Genomic DNA, 21,428 nt, shown 5'->3' with positions numbered 1-21,428 from the left:
TCCATTTTTCTTCACAACACAATGTCATGTGAATTATTTTAATAATTTTATAACTGAAGAAAGTGAGACTTGAGGAGGTTAAATAACTTGCCCAAATTGGAGAAAAAGAGAAAAAAAAAAGCACTACTTAAAGACAGGAACAGGATACGATTTCAGTCCTGGTGTGAATACAAGGCCCAAGATTTAAGTACCTACACTGCTGAAATGATTTTTTCCACTTTTAAAACATCAAAACATGGTATGTATTGCTGTATAATATTAGAGATACACATTGAAAAACTAATTTTTCTCAAGGGTTTATTGCTACAGAGGTGCTCTCAAGCTTTATCTTCTTTCAGTATTTGCCATTCAGTTTGTTATAGTCAGCTCAAAAGAAAGTGTCAATACTTCCTTCTCCCTTTTTCTCTTAGGCTGAAGGTTGTATAGTTCTTTACATTTAACAGAAGGCTTCCCTCTCCTGCCCCACTCCAATACTTTGTTTTCTGTCTTGTGTTCTTATTGTGTATTTCATTTGCTAGATAATGGAAGGACCAAGGAAGGAAAGCCAAAGCAGCTCAGAGCTTCTGAATCACTGTCAATCAACATCTTCAACCGCTAGCTACAGTTTTATTTTCCTTTTTATTTATGGACACTAATTTCCTATAAACTTTAAGAGAGAAATCCAGTCTACCTAGCTTTAAAAGCAGAGTTCAGCTCTTCAGAAAACCTGTACTATTTGAAATCATAACCACGGAGAACTATGAATGCATTTCCAAGTTGGGCTGCTGAGTGTACTTTATTTAGTAGTACCTATTAGTTGAATTTCTCCAAGACATCTATAATACACCTGGCTTTGAGAATTCAGATGTCTGGCTCAGGCAAAGGCCACATATTTCCAAGAACCATATTATTTTGTAAAGTTTCTGTTCATACCATGAAATAGCTATACCATTTACAATTAGGCTCCTTTGGTAGACATTTTAAATAGTGGTATTTTCATCAGATTTTTTTGTTTGTTTGCATTGTTCATTCAGCTGGGGAAGGTGCAGATAGAAGTGAGTTAAATTCTTAACTATTTTTCATGAAATCCTGGGCTCCTTGCTATATTATATTAGCAACATTTGTAAAAATGACTTGGTGTTCATTGTACTTCAACGTGTGACATTCCAAAGCAAGTTGAGGTATATTTCTCAATGTGAGTAACTGTGTCTGTGGACTTTGCTACTGGGAAGTTGAATATGGAAAGCAAGAAAGTGAAGAGGGTGAGAAAGTTCTGCAATATTTCCATGTCTATGAAAACAAACCACTGGACTTGCCATTTCTAATTAAAGCATTTCACTGAAATCCTTCAAAATCCCTGGAATTAGAGGCTTCTCTTTTTAGCAGCAGCCTGGAGAATAGCACCTTTTCTTTTTCTGTTTTAAAATTTCAGTAGCTTTTGAAGTTCTTAACTAGGTGCCTTGATGATAATGTTCTGAATTTATAGTACCTTTCAAGTGTAAGTACTTTACAAATGATATGGAAGGCTCATTCACCAAAGACTTTGCTATCTCACTAAAGCTGCTGGAGATTTAAATAGGTAGGAGGCAGCTTGAAATTAACCTGGGAGGCCAAAGATATGATCTCATTTCTACTGAAAAATGTCCTGGCAGTACCAGTGACCTCAAGAGGTCGAGAATTTTAGCTTTACATTTTTTTCAAAGGCTACCTATGGTTCTCTAGGGCCCTCCTGGTGCAATGGTCTTTGTTCAAAGGCAAGGATTTCATTAATTGAATCACTAACACTACTTCTCTTCCCACCTGGGACTGTATCATAGTACCTTATCAGAGTTTAGACCTTCTTTATCTGTGAAATCTGACCCAGTCATAGTATAAGGAAACTTTGCTTCAGGCAGAATTTGTAATACATTGGGACTGTATTCCTTTCTCCAGTCTCTTATCAAATGATACCTTTTTTTTTTTTCTTTTTGGAGAGAATTTCTTGAATTTCTCCCTAAATATTATATAAGGTTTTGATTGTGAGAGAAATGGGTTTATTTTCAAATACCTGTGTTTTCTACTTATACACAAATTTTAATTCATTAAGGTGTCCTGAAAAGTTCAAATTATATGTAGAACATAGAACTTGTATGATAGTCTTTAATTTAAACTTGGTCTCTCAAACTTTTAATATTATTTTCTCATGATTTTAGTTATTATTCGTCTAGAGGTATACTCAAAATTCTTTTCTCTAGGTACAAAAGAATCCTAGAAAAGATATATTTCTGAATTTGTAGTAACAGGATTCCCTATTATAATTTTTCAAATGAAAAATGATAAACTAAAAGCTGAAATTTGTAATCATCTGTAAAATATTTTTTTCAGTTCTGATGATGCCTTCAGTAAAGTCAATTTAAATTACCGCACAGAAAATGGTCTGTCTCTACTTCATTTATGTTGCATTTGTGGAGGTGAGTGCTTGGAACTCAATACTTTATAAGCTGGCTATATGTTTATATGGTCAGTGATTTGAACTGATTAATAGTCTGCAAGAGAATTCTATTCATACCCGATTTCCTCTTTTGCTTTGCCCCTAGAACCCTGATAACCTTTAGCTGAAGAAGTAACTAACTACCAGGCAGATATTACAATTGATTTAGCTCTGAATTTAAGTTTTATTGCGCTCCTACCTTGAATCAAATTTGCTTGGGGGAAAAAAAAGTATGTTTCAGTATCGGGCATGGCAGTCATGGATAAGGTTAAATTCAGAAGCACTTAAAGCATTTCCCAAAATATCATCAAGCAGTTGCTTCACAGTCTGTAGTAAGATATGTGGAAGGTAATAAATGCCAAAGATAAAATCCCGAAGTGAAGACTGATCAAAGTGAAGACTAAGAGTTTAATTCCGCTCATATCTTGTTATGTTTGGTTCATTAATATATCCCAAGCACCTAGGATGGTGCCTGGCTTATAGTAGGTACTCAGTAAACTTACTGAATTAGTGAATGAATAGTTTTTTGTTAATCCAAACTAGTGTCCTTTGAACTCAGTTTTTAAAAGAACACTAATATATAGTATTGATACTAAACATATCCCTTAACCACTCCTCCCAAACAGACCCTACTTAACAGATCTTCTTCCCAAATTTAAACACGCCTTCCCAACCTTAGGCATTTTCTCCAGATTTCTCTGATCTAAATAATCTCCATTGCTAATGATGTTCTGATGAATCCTGCACAGCTAGATTTCTATCTAAGCTTTTTCACAAATAGTTTACTAGGGTGAATTTTTTCATGTTTTTATGGTTTAAAACATGATGAGGAGAGCACCAAATAAAAAATGTAACACAAATGCATTAAAATATACAGCACTGATACAAAGTTTTATAAATGTAGAAATGTTCACTACTAAGGCTGTCAATTAACAGAAAACTTTACAAATGGCCTCCAGAACAGCAGTCTGACATTTTCATACATCAGTGTGATATTTATCATTAAGTTAAAGAGAGATTTTTAAGTCACTTAGTCTATCCCCACAATTTAACTTTTTTCATTTTTTCTCTAAGGCAACAAGTCACATATTAGAACCCTTATGTTAAAAGGTCTCCGCCCATCTCGACTGACAAGAAATGGATTTACAGCCTTGCATTTGGCAGTTTACAAGGTACAAAAGTTTTGTATTAGAACCAAAGATGATGTGTATCTGTAGGCTTTTTTTTTTTTTGCAAATTAGTGATCATGGAAAATATGCAGAGTGACCACAGAATTACATTACTGGATAAACTTCTAGCTAACTCTTTGTTGAGCAGATATCATCAAAACACATTCTTTTTTATTGCTTTCCATGTTTATCTCATTTAATTTTCACAAGAACCCTGAGAATGAATACTATTATTATCTCCAGGGTTACATGGATAGCTAGTGGTTAGCCAGAATTTAAGACTTGGCAATCTGGTTCTCTTGCCAGAGCTCCCTACAAGGAGACCAAGCTGCCTCTGTGCAGAAGATGAGGCTGCATTTGAGGATGAAAGAAGCACATTGAAGCTGCATTTTTCTGCATGTTTTCCTTAATAAAAATATACTTCTAGGGTTCTCTTTAGCGTCTTTCTTTTATTTCTCCTACTTTTGCTTCAGTTGTTTTTTTCCTTACATTAATCCTTGGTTCCAACATAATCTCAGTACCTGATCATAAAGTAAATATAAAAGTGGATTGGAAAGGCTGGGATACTCAGTGTTGGGACAGATCCTTGAGATTGTCATAAATATGAATTTATGTAACATATAAATTAAATATAAATGTTCATTTTCTGATTGTAGTAAGTTTCAACTTACTCTGTACTTATTATGAGCTAAATATCACTCTAGGTTTTATATACATTATTTCTTCTATCATTAAAATAACTTGGTGAGTTTCATATTAGTCCTTATTTTACTGAAAAGAAAATTGAAGATTAAAGTTGGTTATCCATTAAATGTTAGGATAATGATTAGAATCAAGTACAGTTGAGTCTTACTGTTATATTACAAAATATTTTGTTCTTTCTCAATGTCATGTGAGTCTGTGACAGGATTTTATTTCAGTTTTGTATGTGCAGGTGTGGTGGTGGCAGAGGCGGGGGCTGGGGACAGCCCTTTGCTTGTATCTGGATCACTTTCATTTTGCAACCCTCCCCCAACCTTTAGAGAGTTTATCACTGTGGGGGAAGAGAGCCATATTTTCCCATGATTCACATTCACATATTCCTGTGATTCATCATGCAAATGCTCTAATGCTCATCCTTTTTCCGGCCCCATCAATGCCTAGTCAATTTGTCCGATTCCTTCTGGGAAAAAGTGTCAGTAAGTGCTAAATTGTCTTAATACCTACTAATCATCCTACAAAACTTGAATGGAGACTGAGTTCAGGGTGTAGGAAATAGAGTCTGACACCGGCCTTTCTGCTGAATGGCAGGAGGTTAAAGTAGAAGAGTTTCAAGGAATAGGAAGCTGGTGGTGGATAGTCAAGGTGGTATTGTGAAACCATGAATTCTGAATTTGACTGTCTGGGATATTCTCTCTGTATTAGTTCATTTTCCCAAGATTTAGCATGACACAGCCACACAAATGGGTTCTGAATGACCTAAGGCTACAATCTTAAGAAAATATAGTTCTTCCACCTCTGTTTATCAAACCTAAATTTCCATTTTTAGAGTTCTCTTTGCTCTAGTTATTCTGTTTTCTTATATTTTACAGAAGGATATATGGACTATAACTTTTTTATAACAAATTTAAACAAATTTAGAATCTTAGGACACAAGGTAGGCAAAGATTCTTAAGAGGCCATAACAGAATGCATGATTACTTATTTCTTAACAAAGATAAAAACAAATTAACTTTACCATTCCACTTTAAACATAGAAACAATATAAAGTAGCCATTCATACTACTATTGTATTAAATATAGTTCTAATTATACCTTCCCTGGACTACTGCAGTAGGCATCTGATTCATTTTGGGCTGTGATTCTCTTCTCCCATATATTTTAATTCTTATTTTAGTTTTATTTTTTTTTCTTTTCTGTACGCTTTTTTTTTTTTTTTTTTTTTTTCTGTACGCAGGCCTCTCACTGTTGTGGCCTCTCCCACTGCGGAGCACAGGCTCCGGACACACAGGCTCAGTGGCCATAGCTCACGGGCCCAGCCGCTCCGCGGCATGTGGGATCTTCCCAGACCGGGGCACGAACCCGTATCCCCTGCATTGGCAGGCGGACGCTCAACCACTGCACCACCAGGGAAGCCCAGTATTATTTTAAACAAAATAATTTCCAGACTATTACAAGAAACTCCTATATACACTTTATCCAGATTTATTAATTGTTTATATTTTGTCCCATCTCCATCATCACTCTATTTTTTTTCAGAATCATTTGGAAGTAAAGACAACATTCCCTATAGCTACTAAATACTTTTATCTTTATTTCCTAAGAAAAAGGAAATTAACTTACATATTCACAGTACAATTATCAAAATCAGAAAATGTGACATTGATACTATGCTCTTTATCTAATCTATACCCAAAATGCAAATGTGGTCAGTTATCCCAATACTGTCATTTATAGCTGTTTATTTTTTTGTTGTTTAGCATTCAATCCAGAGTCATATATTTTTAGTTTTCTTGTCTCTGTAGTCTCCTTTAAACTGAAGGAGTTTCTCTGCCTTTCCTTGCCTTTCTTGATCTTAGTATTTTTGATGAATACAGAACAATTATTTTTATACAGTTCTTTGGATTTTTAGAAATATTGCAATTGAACTTTATTGTTAATACTCACAAAATGAATAATGTGATTTTCAAATCGTTTTATTGGCCACATTCAATTACACACCCCCGAATGCTGGGCCTGCCTCAGACCTGAGTATTTTTCACAAATGAGGGCATCTCTGGTTTCTAGCAACATCTTGACTTTTTTTTTTTTTTTTTTCTTCGGTACGCGGGCCTCTCACTGTTGTGGCCTCTCCCGTTGCGGAGCACAGGCTCCGGACGGGCAGGCTTAGCGGCCATGGCTCACGGGCCCAGCCGCTCCGTGGCATGTGGGATCTTCCCAGACCGGGGCACGAATCCATGTCCCCTGCATCGACAGGCGGACTCTCAACCACTGCGCCACCAGGGAAGCCCTGGTTGGGTTTTTTTAAGGGGTCAAATTTATTGAGGTATAATTTATACACAATAAAATTCACAATTTTAAGTGTACAAGTTGATGACTTTTGAAAATATATATATTCATGTACCATCATTGCTATCATGATATAACACTTTTCTATCATACACAAAAGTTCCCTCATACCTTTATGCAATCAATTCCCTCCTCCATGTAACCTGACCTCTGGAAACCACTGATGTCTGTTCTATCCCTATAGTTTTCCCCTTTCTAGAATTTTATATGAATGCAATCTATTCCGTTTGTTTTCTTTTATATATGGTTTCTCCCACTTATCATAATGCTGTTGTTGTGTGTTTAGTAATTCATTTCTTTTATTGGAAAGTTGTATTCCCTTATAAGGATATACCACAGTTTATTTAACTATCCATCTGTTGAAGGATTTGTTGATGGTTGTCTTTACATCTTGACTATTATAAATAAATTTGCTATTAACGTTCTTGTACAAATCTTTGTTTGAACTATGTTTTTATTTCTCTTGGGCAATATCTAGGAGTGAAATTGCTGGGTCATATCATAAGTGCATTTTAAATTTTAATAAGAAAATGCCGAACTCCTTACCAAACTAGCTACATCATTTTCCATCCCATCAGTAATGTATTAGAATTGTAGTTGTTCCACATCTTTGCCAACACTTCATATGGTCAGTATATTTTATCTTAGCCATTCTATTAGGTGTGTATTCGTATCTCATTATGAATATATTGAATTGCCCCAGTGACTAATGAAATTGAATAGATTTTCATTTGCTTGTCACCAAATTTTTTTTGGTATAGTGTCTGTTGAACACTTTTTCCCATTTTTAAATTTGCTTTATTGTTTTCTTGAATTGTAACAGACTTTTATATATTCTGGATACAGATTCTTTGTTGAATATATATTTTGCAAAAAATTTCTCCCATTCTAGGCTTGCTTTTTCATTTTCTTAACAATGTCATTTAAAGAGAAAAAAGTACTATGCATTATTTTTTAACTGATGACTCTAGTGATTACACTATAGATCCTTAACATATCACAGGTATTTTTGTTAATATTGGCCTACTTCACTTTAAATGTAAGACCCTTCCAATGATATAGTTCCACTCAATCTTTATTCTTTATACTATTGTTACCGTATACCTTACATCTATACATGTATAATCTCCAATACGTTGTTAGAATTTTTCTGTTAAGCATTAATATCTTTTAAAGAAAGTAAGAGAAGAGAAAATATCTTTGGTTTTCAGCAGATTGGTTATAATAATCCTATGTATGATTTCCTGTGTACAATGCTTTTTGAACATTGAGTTTCTTAAATCTGTAAATTCGTTTTCATCAAATTCAGAAATTTTGACCATTATTTTTTCAAATATGTATGTTAGATTGTTTGATAATCTTCCAAATATTACCAAGTCTCTGTTCATTTTTTTCAATCCCCTTTCTGTTTTCAAAATTTGATTATTTCTGTTTATTTGAATTCAGTTTCAACACCATTTCTCTGCCATCTTCCATCTGATTCTAATCTACTAAGGGTTATTCATTTCAGATGTATTTTTCAGTTCCAGAATTTCCACTTACTGTTAAAATATAATTTCATCTTCTCTGCTATGATTACTCATCTGTTCATTTATTTTTCCATATTTTCATTTAAATTCTTGAACCTATCATTAGTGACTACTTTAAGTGCCTTATCTGTTGTTTCTAACATCTGGATTACCTTAGTGTTTGTTCTATTGAATGCTTTTCCTTTTGACTACATGTTACATTTTCTGGTTTCTTTACTTATCAATTTTTATTGCATGTTAGACATTATATATTATTTGTTACAGGAAATCTTCATTATGTCATCTTCCCTTAAAGGTGTTGAATTTTTTTTCTCAGGCAGAAGGCTAGGGCAATCATGGAATATTGTGGGGGCTTACTTTGTATCTTTCCCTTCTCCCAAGATCACAGTTCTTTCTTCATGTTCTTCATTGCCTGAGAATAGTTGTGTCATATATTTTGTTCCACTTTATAGATTTCACTTGTCAGTAGGGAAAATCCATACAAGTTATCCTGTCATGATCCCATATATTTTTAGATTGCTTCTAAAGTGATCTGCATAAGACACAAATCTACAATGTCAATGTTCATTTAAAACTTTCTATGGTCACCCATTGCCTGTCTAATAAAATTCAAACTCCTAAATTAGATATTCAAGATCCCTTAGTTCACAGTTTTGCTGAATTTACTTTCCAGACTCTTTTTGTGCAGGCTCTGAACTTCCAAACCTAATGGTTTTCAAATTTAATGTGCATGAGAATCATATGGTAACTACAGGCTTAAAATGAATATTTCCCTCTCCATCTCACACCAATCTAATTTGGTACATCTAGGATAGGCTGAGAATATAAATTTTTTATCAAAGAGTCAAGGCAGTTTTGATGCAAGCAGTCTAAGGCTACATGTTGAGGATCACAGTTCAAGTCTTGCAACTCAAATTGTGGCCAGAGAATCAGCTGCAACTGCCTCAAATGAGAGATTTTTAGGAATGAAGAATCTCACTCCCTATTCAACCAGAATTTGCTTTTTTTGTTTAATCCCAGAAAGCAGGTTTGCAGGCTAAAGTTTGAAAAGCACTGTTCTAGATTACTGCATTCTTTAGTTTAAGCACTTTCATACTTCAGTGTTTTTATTCTTGTTATTTCTTCTGCTTAAATACTTTTTAATTTATTTTCCTGATAGGAAAGTATTATTTATTTAAAACCAAGGTAAACTGAGTCTTCTTGAGCTTTCTTGAACTCTCAGATTTTACTGTACTATCTTTTGGGTTTCAGTTACACATTCACATTCTTTTTTATTACAGCACTTGTAATTATTTGTTTATTTCTATATTTCACATGTTGGACTGTGAAATTCGAATTTGGTAGTGAGTCTTTTTCTTTCTGATTCCTCAGTGTATAGGACCTGTAAAAGATCCTTGATAAATACTCTTGAGAAATTAATGAGTACCCAAACATTAGTACAAATAATACTTGATATTTATTGATATAATAATGTACCTTAATAAATACTGTTAGCTTAAAAGCTACACTATTCATGTTCATATCTCAGTTCTAAGACTTAATAGTGTTCATCTTCAGGCAAGTTACTCTCTCCCACTGTCTCTCTGAAATGGAGCAAATAGAATTACCTATTTCATTGGGTGGTTTACAGTTTTAAAAAGGACAAATCATATGCAGTATGACATGCAGCAAAATACTAACACATAGTAAATACTTAATAAAAGCTAATTATTATTGTTGAACTTCTATTTCAATAAACATTTAATAGAGACCTAATGTGTCAGCTATTTTACACAGAAAAATAAAAAGAAAAGGACCATGTCCTCTGGATTATTGCATTCTGAAGAGATGAGAATACCTAATAATAGATATCAAAGAAATGAAGTCTATACTTAGATCAATGGACTCCAAACATTTTTTATCATATGCCATATAAAATTAGCACCTCAAAATGCATATAATTTTTTATAAATTATAATCGTGAATAAAAATCACCAGTAAATAGCTCAAGGCAAAGTAAACTCTTTGGCAGACAGTGTTAAAATTTGTGGACATAAATTCATACTTCAAATATCATTTTTGATAATATCAAAATATTTTGACAAATTTATACTCAAAGATAATTAGACTGCCATTAATTTTACCTAGAAATTTAGCTTATACAAAGCTCAGGTAAGTAGAATGAAAAACGCAGCTCTGCCATTTTCCTTTTCTTCTTCTTACATTAATAATATGTATTTGATCTATAGTTTCATCACAGGAATTTTCTGAAGATAATATGCCATTTTTTTAAGGATCAATTCAGTTGAAATAAGATATTAAAATCTATAAATCCACTGAATTTGGCTCACATAGCTATAATGAATCCTCATATACTAAATGCTAAAACTCATATATTAAATGCAGGCAACTCTCATCTTCTCTCTATTTGGAGTTCCAAGTATTGATTTCTTATACTTTGGGTACTGTATGTAACACATGACAAACTGATATATGAACTGAGACCACCAGTGTAAATTTTCATGTTAAATATTGGTAAAATTTTATTATCTTTATATATAAATAAACATAAGCAGAATTTCTAGTATTTTCTTCTTGTACTTTAATGAATATTTCCTTACAAGACTCCTGTCATATTTGCATTCCACTTTGGGGCATACTTCTTTAGATGGTATCTAAATTGTACTCCTAAAATGAAATACAAGACTTTGGGGAAAAAATTGAGATTTATATAGTTTCAAAGATTTTAAATAAGAATGTTAATGGGGCTTCCCTGGTGGCGCAGTGGTTGAGAGTCCACCTGCCGATGCAGGGGACACGGGTTTGTGCCCCGGTCCGGGAAGATCCCACATGCCGCGGAGCGGCTAGACCCGTGAGCCATGGCCTCTGAGCCTGTGCGTCCGGAGCCTGTGCTCCACAATGGGAGAGGCCACAACAGTGAGAGGTCTGTGTACCTCACAAAAAAAAAAAGGAATGTTAATGAACAAAAGTTTATTAGATCATCTAATTTAACCTCACATATACAGACAAACCACTTGATGAAATTTCTTTGTGAATAAAAAGTAGCATTTTGATTAGTCAGATTCTTTTTAGCATTTCATGGGATAAAAGCAGATATTGAATGATCAGTTATTCTATCCTGTAGATGTCTAGCAAGATCTCATTCCAGTCATTTAGAAGAATTATTTTATATATTTATTACAAAGGGGAAGGACAAGGAAGGAGGGAAAAATTTAATTCAAGCCTATTTCTGTCTGGGTCACTAGACCTAGGTTCTTATTGCTACACAACCATGCCTATCAGAAAACTCTGTGTTTTCTAGTCCTGGTGATTCATAGCCTGGAAACCACTGTATCTTTTGTCCATATATATATTTTTTTCCATAACATATGTGTTTGATTGCAAAGTTGAGAGATTTTTTTAAAACTGTCCTAAATCCAGGACCCAAAGCACTTTTGCATACTTAACTTCCAGTTAAATTGCTACTTTTTAACACTGACTTGATCCATACTTTAAGGAACTAGGGAATATTTATAGCCACAAATTACAGCAATCTTTAAGATGGATTTTTTTTATACTCACATTTCTTCTTAGTAACCAAATACTTCATAATCTCTTTCTAAATGAACATGTTCTCAACGAAAAGATAGTAGGATTATAACTAAAGATGTTAACATATCCTTCAGTTCTTATTTTGGACAGCACTATTTCTTGAAGAGGATTCCCTGACCCCATCCCCCCAGGGCTGGATTACATACCATGTACTCTTAGCACCTTATCGCACTGTGAATAATGCTATATTTCACTTTCTGGTTACTTCTCTTCACCTTCCTCTAGATTAGGGGTCACAATCTCTCATGCTTTCAGGAATGAGGCAGTTAACATAAATAAATGAAGGTGTTAGATAATATAGCAAAGTTAAATGGGAACTAATAGACTCAATGTTTTTGAGATACAAAAAGCAGTGGACACTATAGCAAGTTAGAGAATTTATGCCCTATGTGAAGGGAGCAGTCAATATTCAGGTCCAGTTAATCGTTGCCATATAGGAATGTAAGCCCAGTATTGTCCCAAATTTCAGAAAATCAGAAATTATATCAAGTTTCCTGATACTTGTTTGTTGACCATTAATTCACAAATTTTAGTTTTAAATACATGTACACATATACAGTACAAACCATGTACATCATTTCCCATTGAGGCCTGTTTGTAACCTCTGATAGGAATTATGAGCACTACTAAGGCAAGGACTGGATCTAAATTGCTTATTATCTTATTTGAGCTCTTACAACAATTCCTGGTATATATTCATCAATATATGTGTTACATAAATAAACGAATAAAGTTATAATTCTGTGGTGACTGGGAAAAAGGAAAGTACTTCAAAGGAGGAAGAATTATGTTGACATTGAACAAAATAGTGTCCTATTTTGGTCATTAGAATTGGAAATTAGGAAATTGTCAGATATCTCTGTAAGGGATATTTTAGTGAATTTGTGGGAGTAGAAAGTATGAAAATGGATTGAAAATAAATTGTGTTAGGAAAAAGGAGGCAATGAATATTGATTGCTCCTTCAAAAGGCAATATTGGGCAGTGTCTTGATAAGTGGTGGGATCATGGAAAGATTTCTACGATAGTGTTTTTGAATCTTTTTTTAAGGTCTTAACTCTTTGGATAAACATAAAAATTCACAGTCTGTTAAATTTTTTTTAATTAAAAAATAAAATATAAGTGAAAGCAAATTAAAGAAATTATAATATTCAATTTGCTTTTTCAAACAGCATGTATTTGCATTCTCCCAAACTTCCAGAGATTCTGATTAGCTCCTCCCTGTTAAATCATATCTATATTATTGAAAGAGAAGACAAACATACTCAAAGGCCAATTGGAAGCAGCCCACAGGAAGAAAGTGATTATGGGAAACTGGAAAAGGGTCAGCAGAGGTGATGAGAAAAAAAAAAATAGGGCAAAAGCAAATTTGGAGATATTACCCTAGTAAGAGTACATGTACTCAATCTAAGAGTGTGTTCCTTCTCTTTTTTCTTTCATTTTTTCAAAATTTCAAGCAAAGTCAAGTATTTCCACCACACTGAAGTCTTTAATCATTGATATCTTTTGTGAAGATAAATTCAGAATTATTTCAACAAGAGGCATGTAGGTGTGAGCAGTTATTTTTACACTGATTAATGGATCCTTTCATTGGCAATGTCTATGACACATGAAGCAGCTTTAGTCCATTAAATTTTTATACCTGGAACTAAATATATTTCATACTGAAGCCCTGCATAGTTCTTTGTCCTAGAAGAAACCTTAATGTTCTTTGAAGACTACAAAACTGCTTATATTACTTTTATCTTTACAAACACAAACAGGCTATAACAGTTGCTATGTCGGGTTAATTAGGTTTATGAAGAAAAAACTGCTTAGGTAGGCACATTATTAAAATATTTATTTATATGTCTTATTTTCACACTCAGAAACGCTGTCTTCTTTCCAAAGCAAGTTTGGTTCTGCCTTGCAGCTTGATGGGGCACTTCAGGGAGCATTAATATCAGAGTTGGATAGGATATTACAGAAAACAATTTAGTCCAATTCAGAAATACGTCCAATCCCAGAAATACTGGGAAACGTCCAGTATAGGTAAATCTATAGAAACAGAAAGTAGATTAGTCATTGCCTACAGCTGAGGAGGATTGAGATGCCGTAGCTAAAGGTACACCGTTCCTTTCAGGGTTGATGAAAATGGGGGGGCTTCCCTGGTGGCACAGTGGTTGAGAGTCCGCCTGCTGATGCAGGGGACGTGGGTTCGTGCCCCGGTCTGGGAAGATCCCACATGCCGCGGAGTGGCTGGGCCCGTAAGCCATGGCCGCTGAGCCTGCGCTGAATATACTAAAAACCAGTGAATCATACATTTTAAAGGGGGTAATTGTGTCTGTGTGTTATACCTCAATAAAGCTGTTACCAAAAAAAAAAAAAAGGAAAGAAATTGACGTATTACATGATTTTTTATTTTTTGTAATTTTTTTAACATCTTTATTGGAGTATAATTGCTTTACAATGGTGTGTTAGTTTCTGCTTTATAACAAAGTGAATCAGCTATACATATACATATATCCCCATATCTGAAGTGGGTCTCTTGGAAACAGCATATATAAGGGTCTTGTTTTTGTATCCATTCAGTCTATGTCTTTTGGTTGGAGCATTTAATTCATTTACATTTAAGGTGGTTATCAATAAGTATGTGCATATTGCCATTTTCTAAATTGTTTTGGGTTTGTTATTGTAGGTCTTTTCCTTCTCTTGTGTTTCCTGCATAGAGAAGTTCCTTTAGCATTTGTTGTAAAGCCGGTTTGGTGGTGCTGAATTCTCTTAACTTTTGCTTGTCTGTAAAGGTATCGATTTCTCCGTCAAATCTGAATGAGATTCTTGCTGGGTAGAGTAATCTTGGTTGTAGGTTTTTCCCTTTCATCACTTTAAATATGTCCCTTCTGGCTTGCAGAGTTTCTGCTGAAAGATCAGCTGTTAACCTTATGGGGATTCCCTTGTATGTTATTTGTTGTTTTTCCCTTGCTGCTTTTAATATTTTTTCTTTGTATTTACTTTTTGATAGCTTGATTAATATGTGTCTTGGCATGTTTCTCCTTGGGTTTATCCTGTATGGGACTCTCTGTGCTTCCTGGACTTGACTGACTATGTTTTTCCCATATTAGGGAAGTTTTCAACTATAATGTCTTCAAATATTTTCTCAGTCCCTTTCTTTATCTCTTCTTCTTCTGGGACCCCTATAATTCAAATGTTGGTGCATTTAATGTTGTCCCAGACGTCTCTGAGACTGTCCTCAATTCTTTTCATTCTTTTTTCTTTATTCTTCTCTGCAGTAGTTATTTCCACTATTTAATCTTCCAGGTCACTTATCAGTTCTTCTGCCTCAGTTATTCTGCTACTGATTCCTTCTAGAGAATTTTAAATTTCATTTATTGTGCTGTTAATCATTGTTTGTTTGCTCTTTCGTTCTTCTAAGTCCTTGTTAAACGTTTCTTGTATTTTCTCCATTCTATTTCCAAGATTTTGGATCATCTTTACTGTCATTACTCTAAATTCTTTTTCAGGTAGATTGCCTATTTCCTCTTCATTTGTTTTGTCTAGTGGGTTTTTGCCTTGCTCCTTCATCTGCTGTGTGTTTCTCTGTCTTCTCATTTTGCTAAGCTTACTGTGTTTGGGGTCTCCTTTTCACACGCTGCAGGTTTGTAGTTCCCATTGTTTTTGGTGTCTGCCCCCAGTCACTAAGGATGGTTCAGTGGGTTGTGTAGGCTTCCTGGTGGAGGGGACTGGTGCCTGTGTTCTGGTGCATGAGGCTGGATCTTGTCTTTCTGGTGGGCAGGACTGCATCTGGTGGTATGTTTTGGGGTGTCTGTTACCTTATTATGATTTTAAGCAGCCTCTCTGCTAAGGGGTGTGGTGGTGTTCCTGTGTTGCTAGTTGTTTGGCATAGGGGGTCTAGCACTGTAGCTTGCTGGTCATTGAGTGGAGATGGGTCTTAGCGTTGAGATGGAGATCGCTGGGAGAACTTTCGCTGTCTGATATTATGTGGACCCGGGAGGTCTCTGGTGGACAAATGTCCTGAACTTGGCTCTCCCACCTCAAAGGCACAGGTCTCACACCTGGCCGGAGCACCAAGACCCTGTCAGCCGCACGGCTTAGAAGAAAAGGGATAATAAAAGAAAGAAAGAAAAAATAAATAAAATAAAATAAAGTTATTAAAATAAAAAATTAAAATATTTTAAAAATAAAAGAAATTTGAAAAGTAATAAAAAGAAAGAAAGACAAAAGAGAGCAACCAAACCAAAAAACAAATCCACCAATGATAACAAGCGCTCAAAAACTATACTTAAAAAAAACAACAACAACCAAAAACACAGACAGACAGAACCCTAGGACAAATGGTAAAAGCAAAGCTATACAGACAAAATCACACAAAGTCCATCGCTTCAATTTTGGGATGATTCGTTGTCTGTTCAGGTATTCCACAGATGCAGGGTACATCATGTTAATTGTGGGATTTAATCCGCTGCTCCTGAGGCTGCTGGGAGAGATTTCCCTTTCTCTTCTTTGTTCGCACAGCTCTCGGGGTTCAGCTTTGGATTTGGCCCCACCTCTGCATGTAGGTTGCCTGAGGGCATCTGTTCTTCGCTCAGACAGGACGGGGTTAAAGGAGCAGCTGATTCGGGGGCTCTGTCTCACTCAGGCCGGGGGGAGGGAGGGGTACGGAATGTGGGGCGAGCCTGCGGCAGCAGAGGCCAGCCTGACATTGCAACAGCCTGAGGCGCGCCGAGCGTTCTCCCGGGGAAGTTGTCCCTGGATCACGGGACCCTGGCAGTGGCGGGCTGCACAGGCTCCCGGGAGGGGAGGTGTGGAGAGTGTCCTGTGCTCGCACACAGGCTTCTTGGTGGCGGCAGCAGCAGCCTTAGCATCTCAGGCCCGTCTCTGGGGTCCGCGCTGATAGCCGATGCTCCATCCATCTCTGGAGCTTGGTTATGTGGTGCTATGAATCCCCTCTCCTTGTACACCCCGAAACAAAGAGGCAAGAAAAAATCTATTGCTTATTTGGCAGTTCCAGACTTTCTCCCGGACACACTCCAGCTAGCTGTGACACACTAGCCCCCTGCAGGCTGTGTTCACGCAGCCAACCCCAGTCCTCTCCCTGCGATCCGACTAAAGCCCGAGCCTCAGCTCCCAGCCCCTAGCCACCCCGGTGGGTGTGCAGACAAGACTCTCGGACTGGTGAGTGCTGGTCGGCACCGATCCTCTGTGCGGGAATCTCTCCACTTTGCCCTCCGCACCCCTGTTGCTGCGCTCTCCTCCGTGGCTCCGAAGCTTTACCCCCGCCACCCACAGTCTCCGCCTGCGAAGGGGTTTCCTAGTGTGTGGAAACCTTTCCTTCTTCACGGTTCCCTCCCACTGGTGCAGGTTCCATCCCTATTCTTTTGTTTCTGTTTTTTCTTTTTTCTTTTTCCCTACCCAGGTACGTGGGGAGTTTCTTGCCTTTTGGGAGGTCTGAGGTCTTCTGCCAGTGTTCAGTAGGTGTTCTGTAGGAGTTGTTCTACATGTAGATGTATTTCTGATGTATTTGTGGGGAGGAAGGTGATCACGTCTTACTCCACCATCTTGAAGGTCTCCCACATTGCATGATTAAACATCTTAGAGTCAGAGTGGACTGAGACATAAGGTGAATATTCTCATTGAATTAGGTCAGTCTTGGGGACAATACACTTAATATAAATGTATAAATTTGTAAGGATATGGGGTTTACTAACATTTCCACATGCTTTATTCCATTTTGTCCTCATTGCAGTTACATAAGATGGATTAGATCCAGCAGGTATTAGATCCCTTTTCTGTGAAGAGCACATGGTCAGGGCTTGCACATGAAAGGCAAACATTTTGGAGTAGAAGGGTGGTTGGGGGTGGAAGGTAACATATCATTCAGAAAAGCATAGGATTCAGTCAGAAGACCTAAGTTCAAATTCCAGGTCAGTTTTGATTTAAATGCACATTAAAAGAAAACATTTTATCATATGTTATGCCTGTTTAGTTCTTAGCAAACTCTGAAAGGGATTTAGGAGAGCAAGAGATTTATGTGGAAGTGACACCTGTGAAAGGAAAAGGAAGGAAGGAAGAAATGTTGGTCAGCAGGAGCTGTCAGACCACAATGCAGAATTGCTAAAATCTCTGCCAGCCCAGTGGGAGCTCCAGAGCACACATTGCCGTTTAGAGGGGTGTCACATTGAGTGGAAATGCCTAGGTCTTTTTACCACCACCTTTCTCAGTCACTGACTGGGGGCCACCATGAAAAAATCGTAATCTCAGCTCTAATGCTGCAGTGAATCCTGAATGAGCTAGCTGAGGGAAGCTGCCAGCTAACCACCCTCCTGGCACACTTTCTTGAAGGGAGATCTGAGTGGCACATCTCTACATCTTCCAAACATGGGGAGATTCTCATGATTTTATAGTAAATGAAAAAGGGAGATTACCTACCTCTATGTGTAGTATGAGCTCAATTGTGTACGTAGTAATTGATGATAAAAATTGTTTCAAACATTGTGATAAATGCATTACATGATTTGATTTAATCCTCACAACTCTATGAGATTTATACTATTATGAACTTCATTTTACAGAAAATAAAAAGAACCCACAGCTCAAGAGGTTAAGAAATGACTTCCAAATGTAGGAAGTGGCCATCAGTATGCAAATACAGGTTTGCTTTGCTGTGCTAATCTGTGCTCTATGTAGTTTTATGAAGGTACATACCTAGGAAAAAGAATGAAAGAAAATAAACACACACATAAATGATAATAGTGATTAATGGTAGGACTACAGGTTATTAAATGTTTATTTATTCCTTTATTTTCTATATTTTCTTCTATGAGATATTTTGATTATCTGTTGAGGCAAAACCAACTACCCCAAACTTAGTCCTATAATACAACAATCATTTTATTATTCTCATGGATTCTCATTTCAGAAATTCAGACAAGACATAGTGGGGATGGCTTGATTCTGCTCTATTGTATTTAGGGCCTTAGCTGAGAAGACATGAATGACTGGGAGTTACTCCATCAGCTGGGGAATTAGAATCCTCTGGAGGCTTCACATGTCTGGTGCCTGGGCTGGGGTGACTATAAGGCTGGTCTTAGATGGGTCATTTGATTGGAGAATCTTTATGTGCTATGTACCTTCTCCATATGGCCTAAGCTTCCTTACAGCATGGTTTCCTCAAGTTAGTCAAACTTCTTACATGGTAGCTCGGAGCTTCAAGAGCAAGTTTTCCAGAAAACAAGGAGGAAGCTATGTGACTTTCTATGGCCTAGCCTTGGAAGAAACATAGCTCACTTCTGCCATAGTCTTTTTTAATTTTTTAATAGATTTATTATATTTATTTATTTATTGGCTGTGTTGGGTCTTTGCTGCTGCACGCAGGCTTTCTCTCATTGCAATGAGTGGCGGCTACTCTTCATTGCAGTGCATGGGCTTCTCATTGCGGTGGCTTCTCTTGTTGTGGAGCACGGGCTGTAGGCACACAGGCTCAGTAGTTGTGACTCACGGGCTCTAGAGCGCAGGCTCAGTAGTTGTGGTTCATGGGCTTAGTTGCTCCGCGGCATGTGGGATCTTCCCAGGCCAGGGCTTAAACCCGTGTCCCCTGCATTGGCAGGTGGATTCTTAACCACTGTGCCACCAGGGAAGCCCTGCCATACTCTTTTGGTCACAATCCACCCAGGTGCAAGGAGATGGGTCATAGATTTCACATCTAAATCATAAGATTGTAAATGAATGCTTGCTATATTTTAAAACTTCCAGAGGGCATATTTCCATAAACAGAAGAAAGTAAAATTTAGACATTAAATAGTCCCAGTTTAATTTTTATTCTGGAATAGAATTGGCAAAAACATATGTGTGTGTGTGTGTGTGTGTGTGTGTGTGTGTGTTTAATTTATGTAATTTGGTAGTAGAGAATCTGAGCTCTCTGACACTAATAGCTACTTTTCCTGGATTTATCTATAGTAACAATTACAGAGTTAACAAGAAGCAAGAGAGTAGATTCTGTATTAGAGTTTTATGCGTAGGACAAAGTTGGAGTCGATACCAGTACAAAAAATTTTCATCCATTTACATAAATCTTCAGAGGTCTATTGTACCCCCAATTCTATTTTTCAAGGAGATAGTTGGACTGATTTTTTTGTCCAAGCTTCACCTTTCCACATAAGGATTTTCCTTTGTTTAAAAATAATAAGTATTGTACATGTGAATGCATTACAGAGGCTTATTTACCCCCACAGTTTAGAATGCTTCTGTGTGGCCCACTGAATAATAATAATGTAAATTTGGCTAGAGAGGGAAAAACCTAAGGGAAAACCTGTCAGTTCCTCAGAATAATATTCCTAATGGAAGTCTTAAGAGTCTTTCTTTTAAAAAACTTGCCCTCAGATACTTTAGTATATTGCAGAGTACAAGTAATAAGCGAGATCAGCTTTATAATATTTAAAATTTGCCTGATGTTTTTATTTTCTATCAATTTCCTTTCCAGGAGATGTGCACCAGATTGCTGAATTTTAAAATTATTCCATCAGGAAACAATATTTCTGTAGAGTAGGGGAGAAATATTTGGGACTTGTCAGTTAAATACAACAAAATACAATAAAATGGTATCCTCTCAACTGTTTCCTTGAGCTTGGCACCAAAGAAAGACCAGTGAAAACACTATGGAAAGTCAGAAGTGAAGTATGGACTTTGGAATCATACAGACCTGAGTTTGTATCTAGCTCCAACACTTACAAACTACTTAAGGCTCTGCAAGTACTTTAAATTCTTGAAACTGACTGTCATCAACTATAAAATAGGGTTTATAATATTTTTCTCATAGGTAAATTGTGAAGTTAGAAAGAGATGATTTTACTTGGTACTTAACCCATAGTAAATAATTTAGAAGTAGCAGTGATTGTTTTGTTACATTTTAGCATAGCTTGGTAAAATTAGAGTTCTATTTTTATAGTACTTAATAAATATTAAGATATATTTAGATCAATCAGAGGTCAGCTTGAGAAATCCAACAAAGATACAAAAGGGTAATTTATTACTTTTAACTTTTGACCACACTATTTGCCTATTCTGAAGGAATCACAACACGCTTTCTCTTAAAATCCACAAATTCCAGCTAAATAAAATACAAAGACAGTTGAGGAAAAGATGAACGTGTGTTTACAAGAATCTGCCTGATAGATAAATATTTCATATGCTCCATGATTTTCATATAATTTATTTTAATTTAGCCTAATATGGTACTTGTCATAAGGTAGATGTTCATTAATAAATATTTGTTGAATTAAAGAATATCCATCTTTTTAATGATTTGTATGAGTTCTTCATATATTAAATATACAAACCACTTGTCAGTTTTATATGTTGTGTATATTTCTCCAATTTGTCATTTATCTTATAATATTGTGTTTTTCTAATACTTTTATTTGCTCATACTTCCCTCTATTAAAAAAATGATTTTATGCTTAAAAATACCATCTTCACCTCCCTGCATTTAAATGCCTGTCCATCGGCAAGGAAAAATGTTTTAAGGTGATGGCCCTCCCCATTCAAAATTAAAGGTTATTGGTGAGGTGGGAGTGAATTTCTGTGAATTGTTTTTTTTTTTTTGGAGGAGGCAGAACTAGTAGACGTTTCTTAATTTCCAGTACTGGTTC

The 21,428-nt window shown here is 36.1% G+C and overlaps 1 protein-coding gene across 4 annotated transcripts in view; it reads left to right on the top strand.

Moving 5' to 3' along the window:
* The window catches only part of TNNI3K (TNNI3 interacting kinase), a 288,986-nt gene that overhangs the window by 16,973 nt on the left and 250,585 nt on the right, over positions 1–21,428 (top strand). For all 4 annotated transcript variants that reach the window (XR_007474235.1, XM_049703161.1, XM_049703163.1 and 1 more), the window contains exons 5-6: positions 2,344–2,429; positions 3,524–3,621. Coding sequence is in view for 3 of the 4 variants with exons in the window: in XM_049703161.1 (XP_049559118.1) it covers positions 2,344–2,429; positions 3,524–3,621 (184 nt within the window). In the remaining variant the exon portion in view is untranslated. The remainder of the gene's footprint in view (positions 1–2,343; positions 2,430–3,523; positions 3,622–21,428) is intronic.

Source organism: Orcinus orca, chromosome 1, assembly GCF_937001465.1.
Source record: "Orcinus orca chromosome 1, mOrcOrc1.1, whole genome shotgun sequence".
NCBI lineage: Eukaryota > Metazoa > Chordata > Mammalia > Artiodactyla > Delphinidae > Orcinus > Orcinus orca.
Note: the sequence above shows the minus strand (reverse complement) of the source record. Positions and strands in the feature narration are given on the sequence as shown.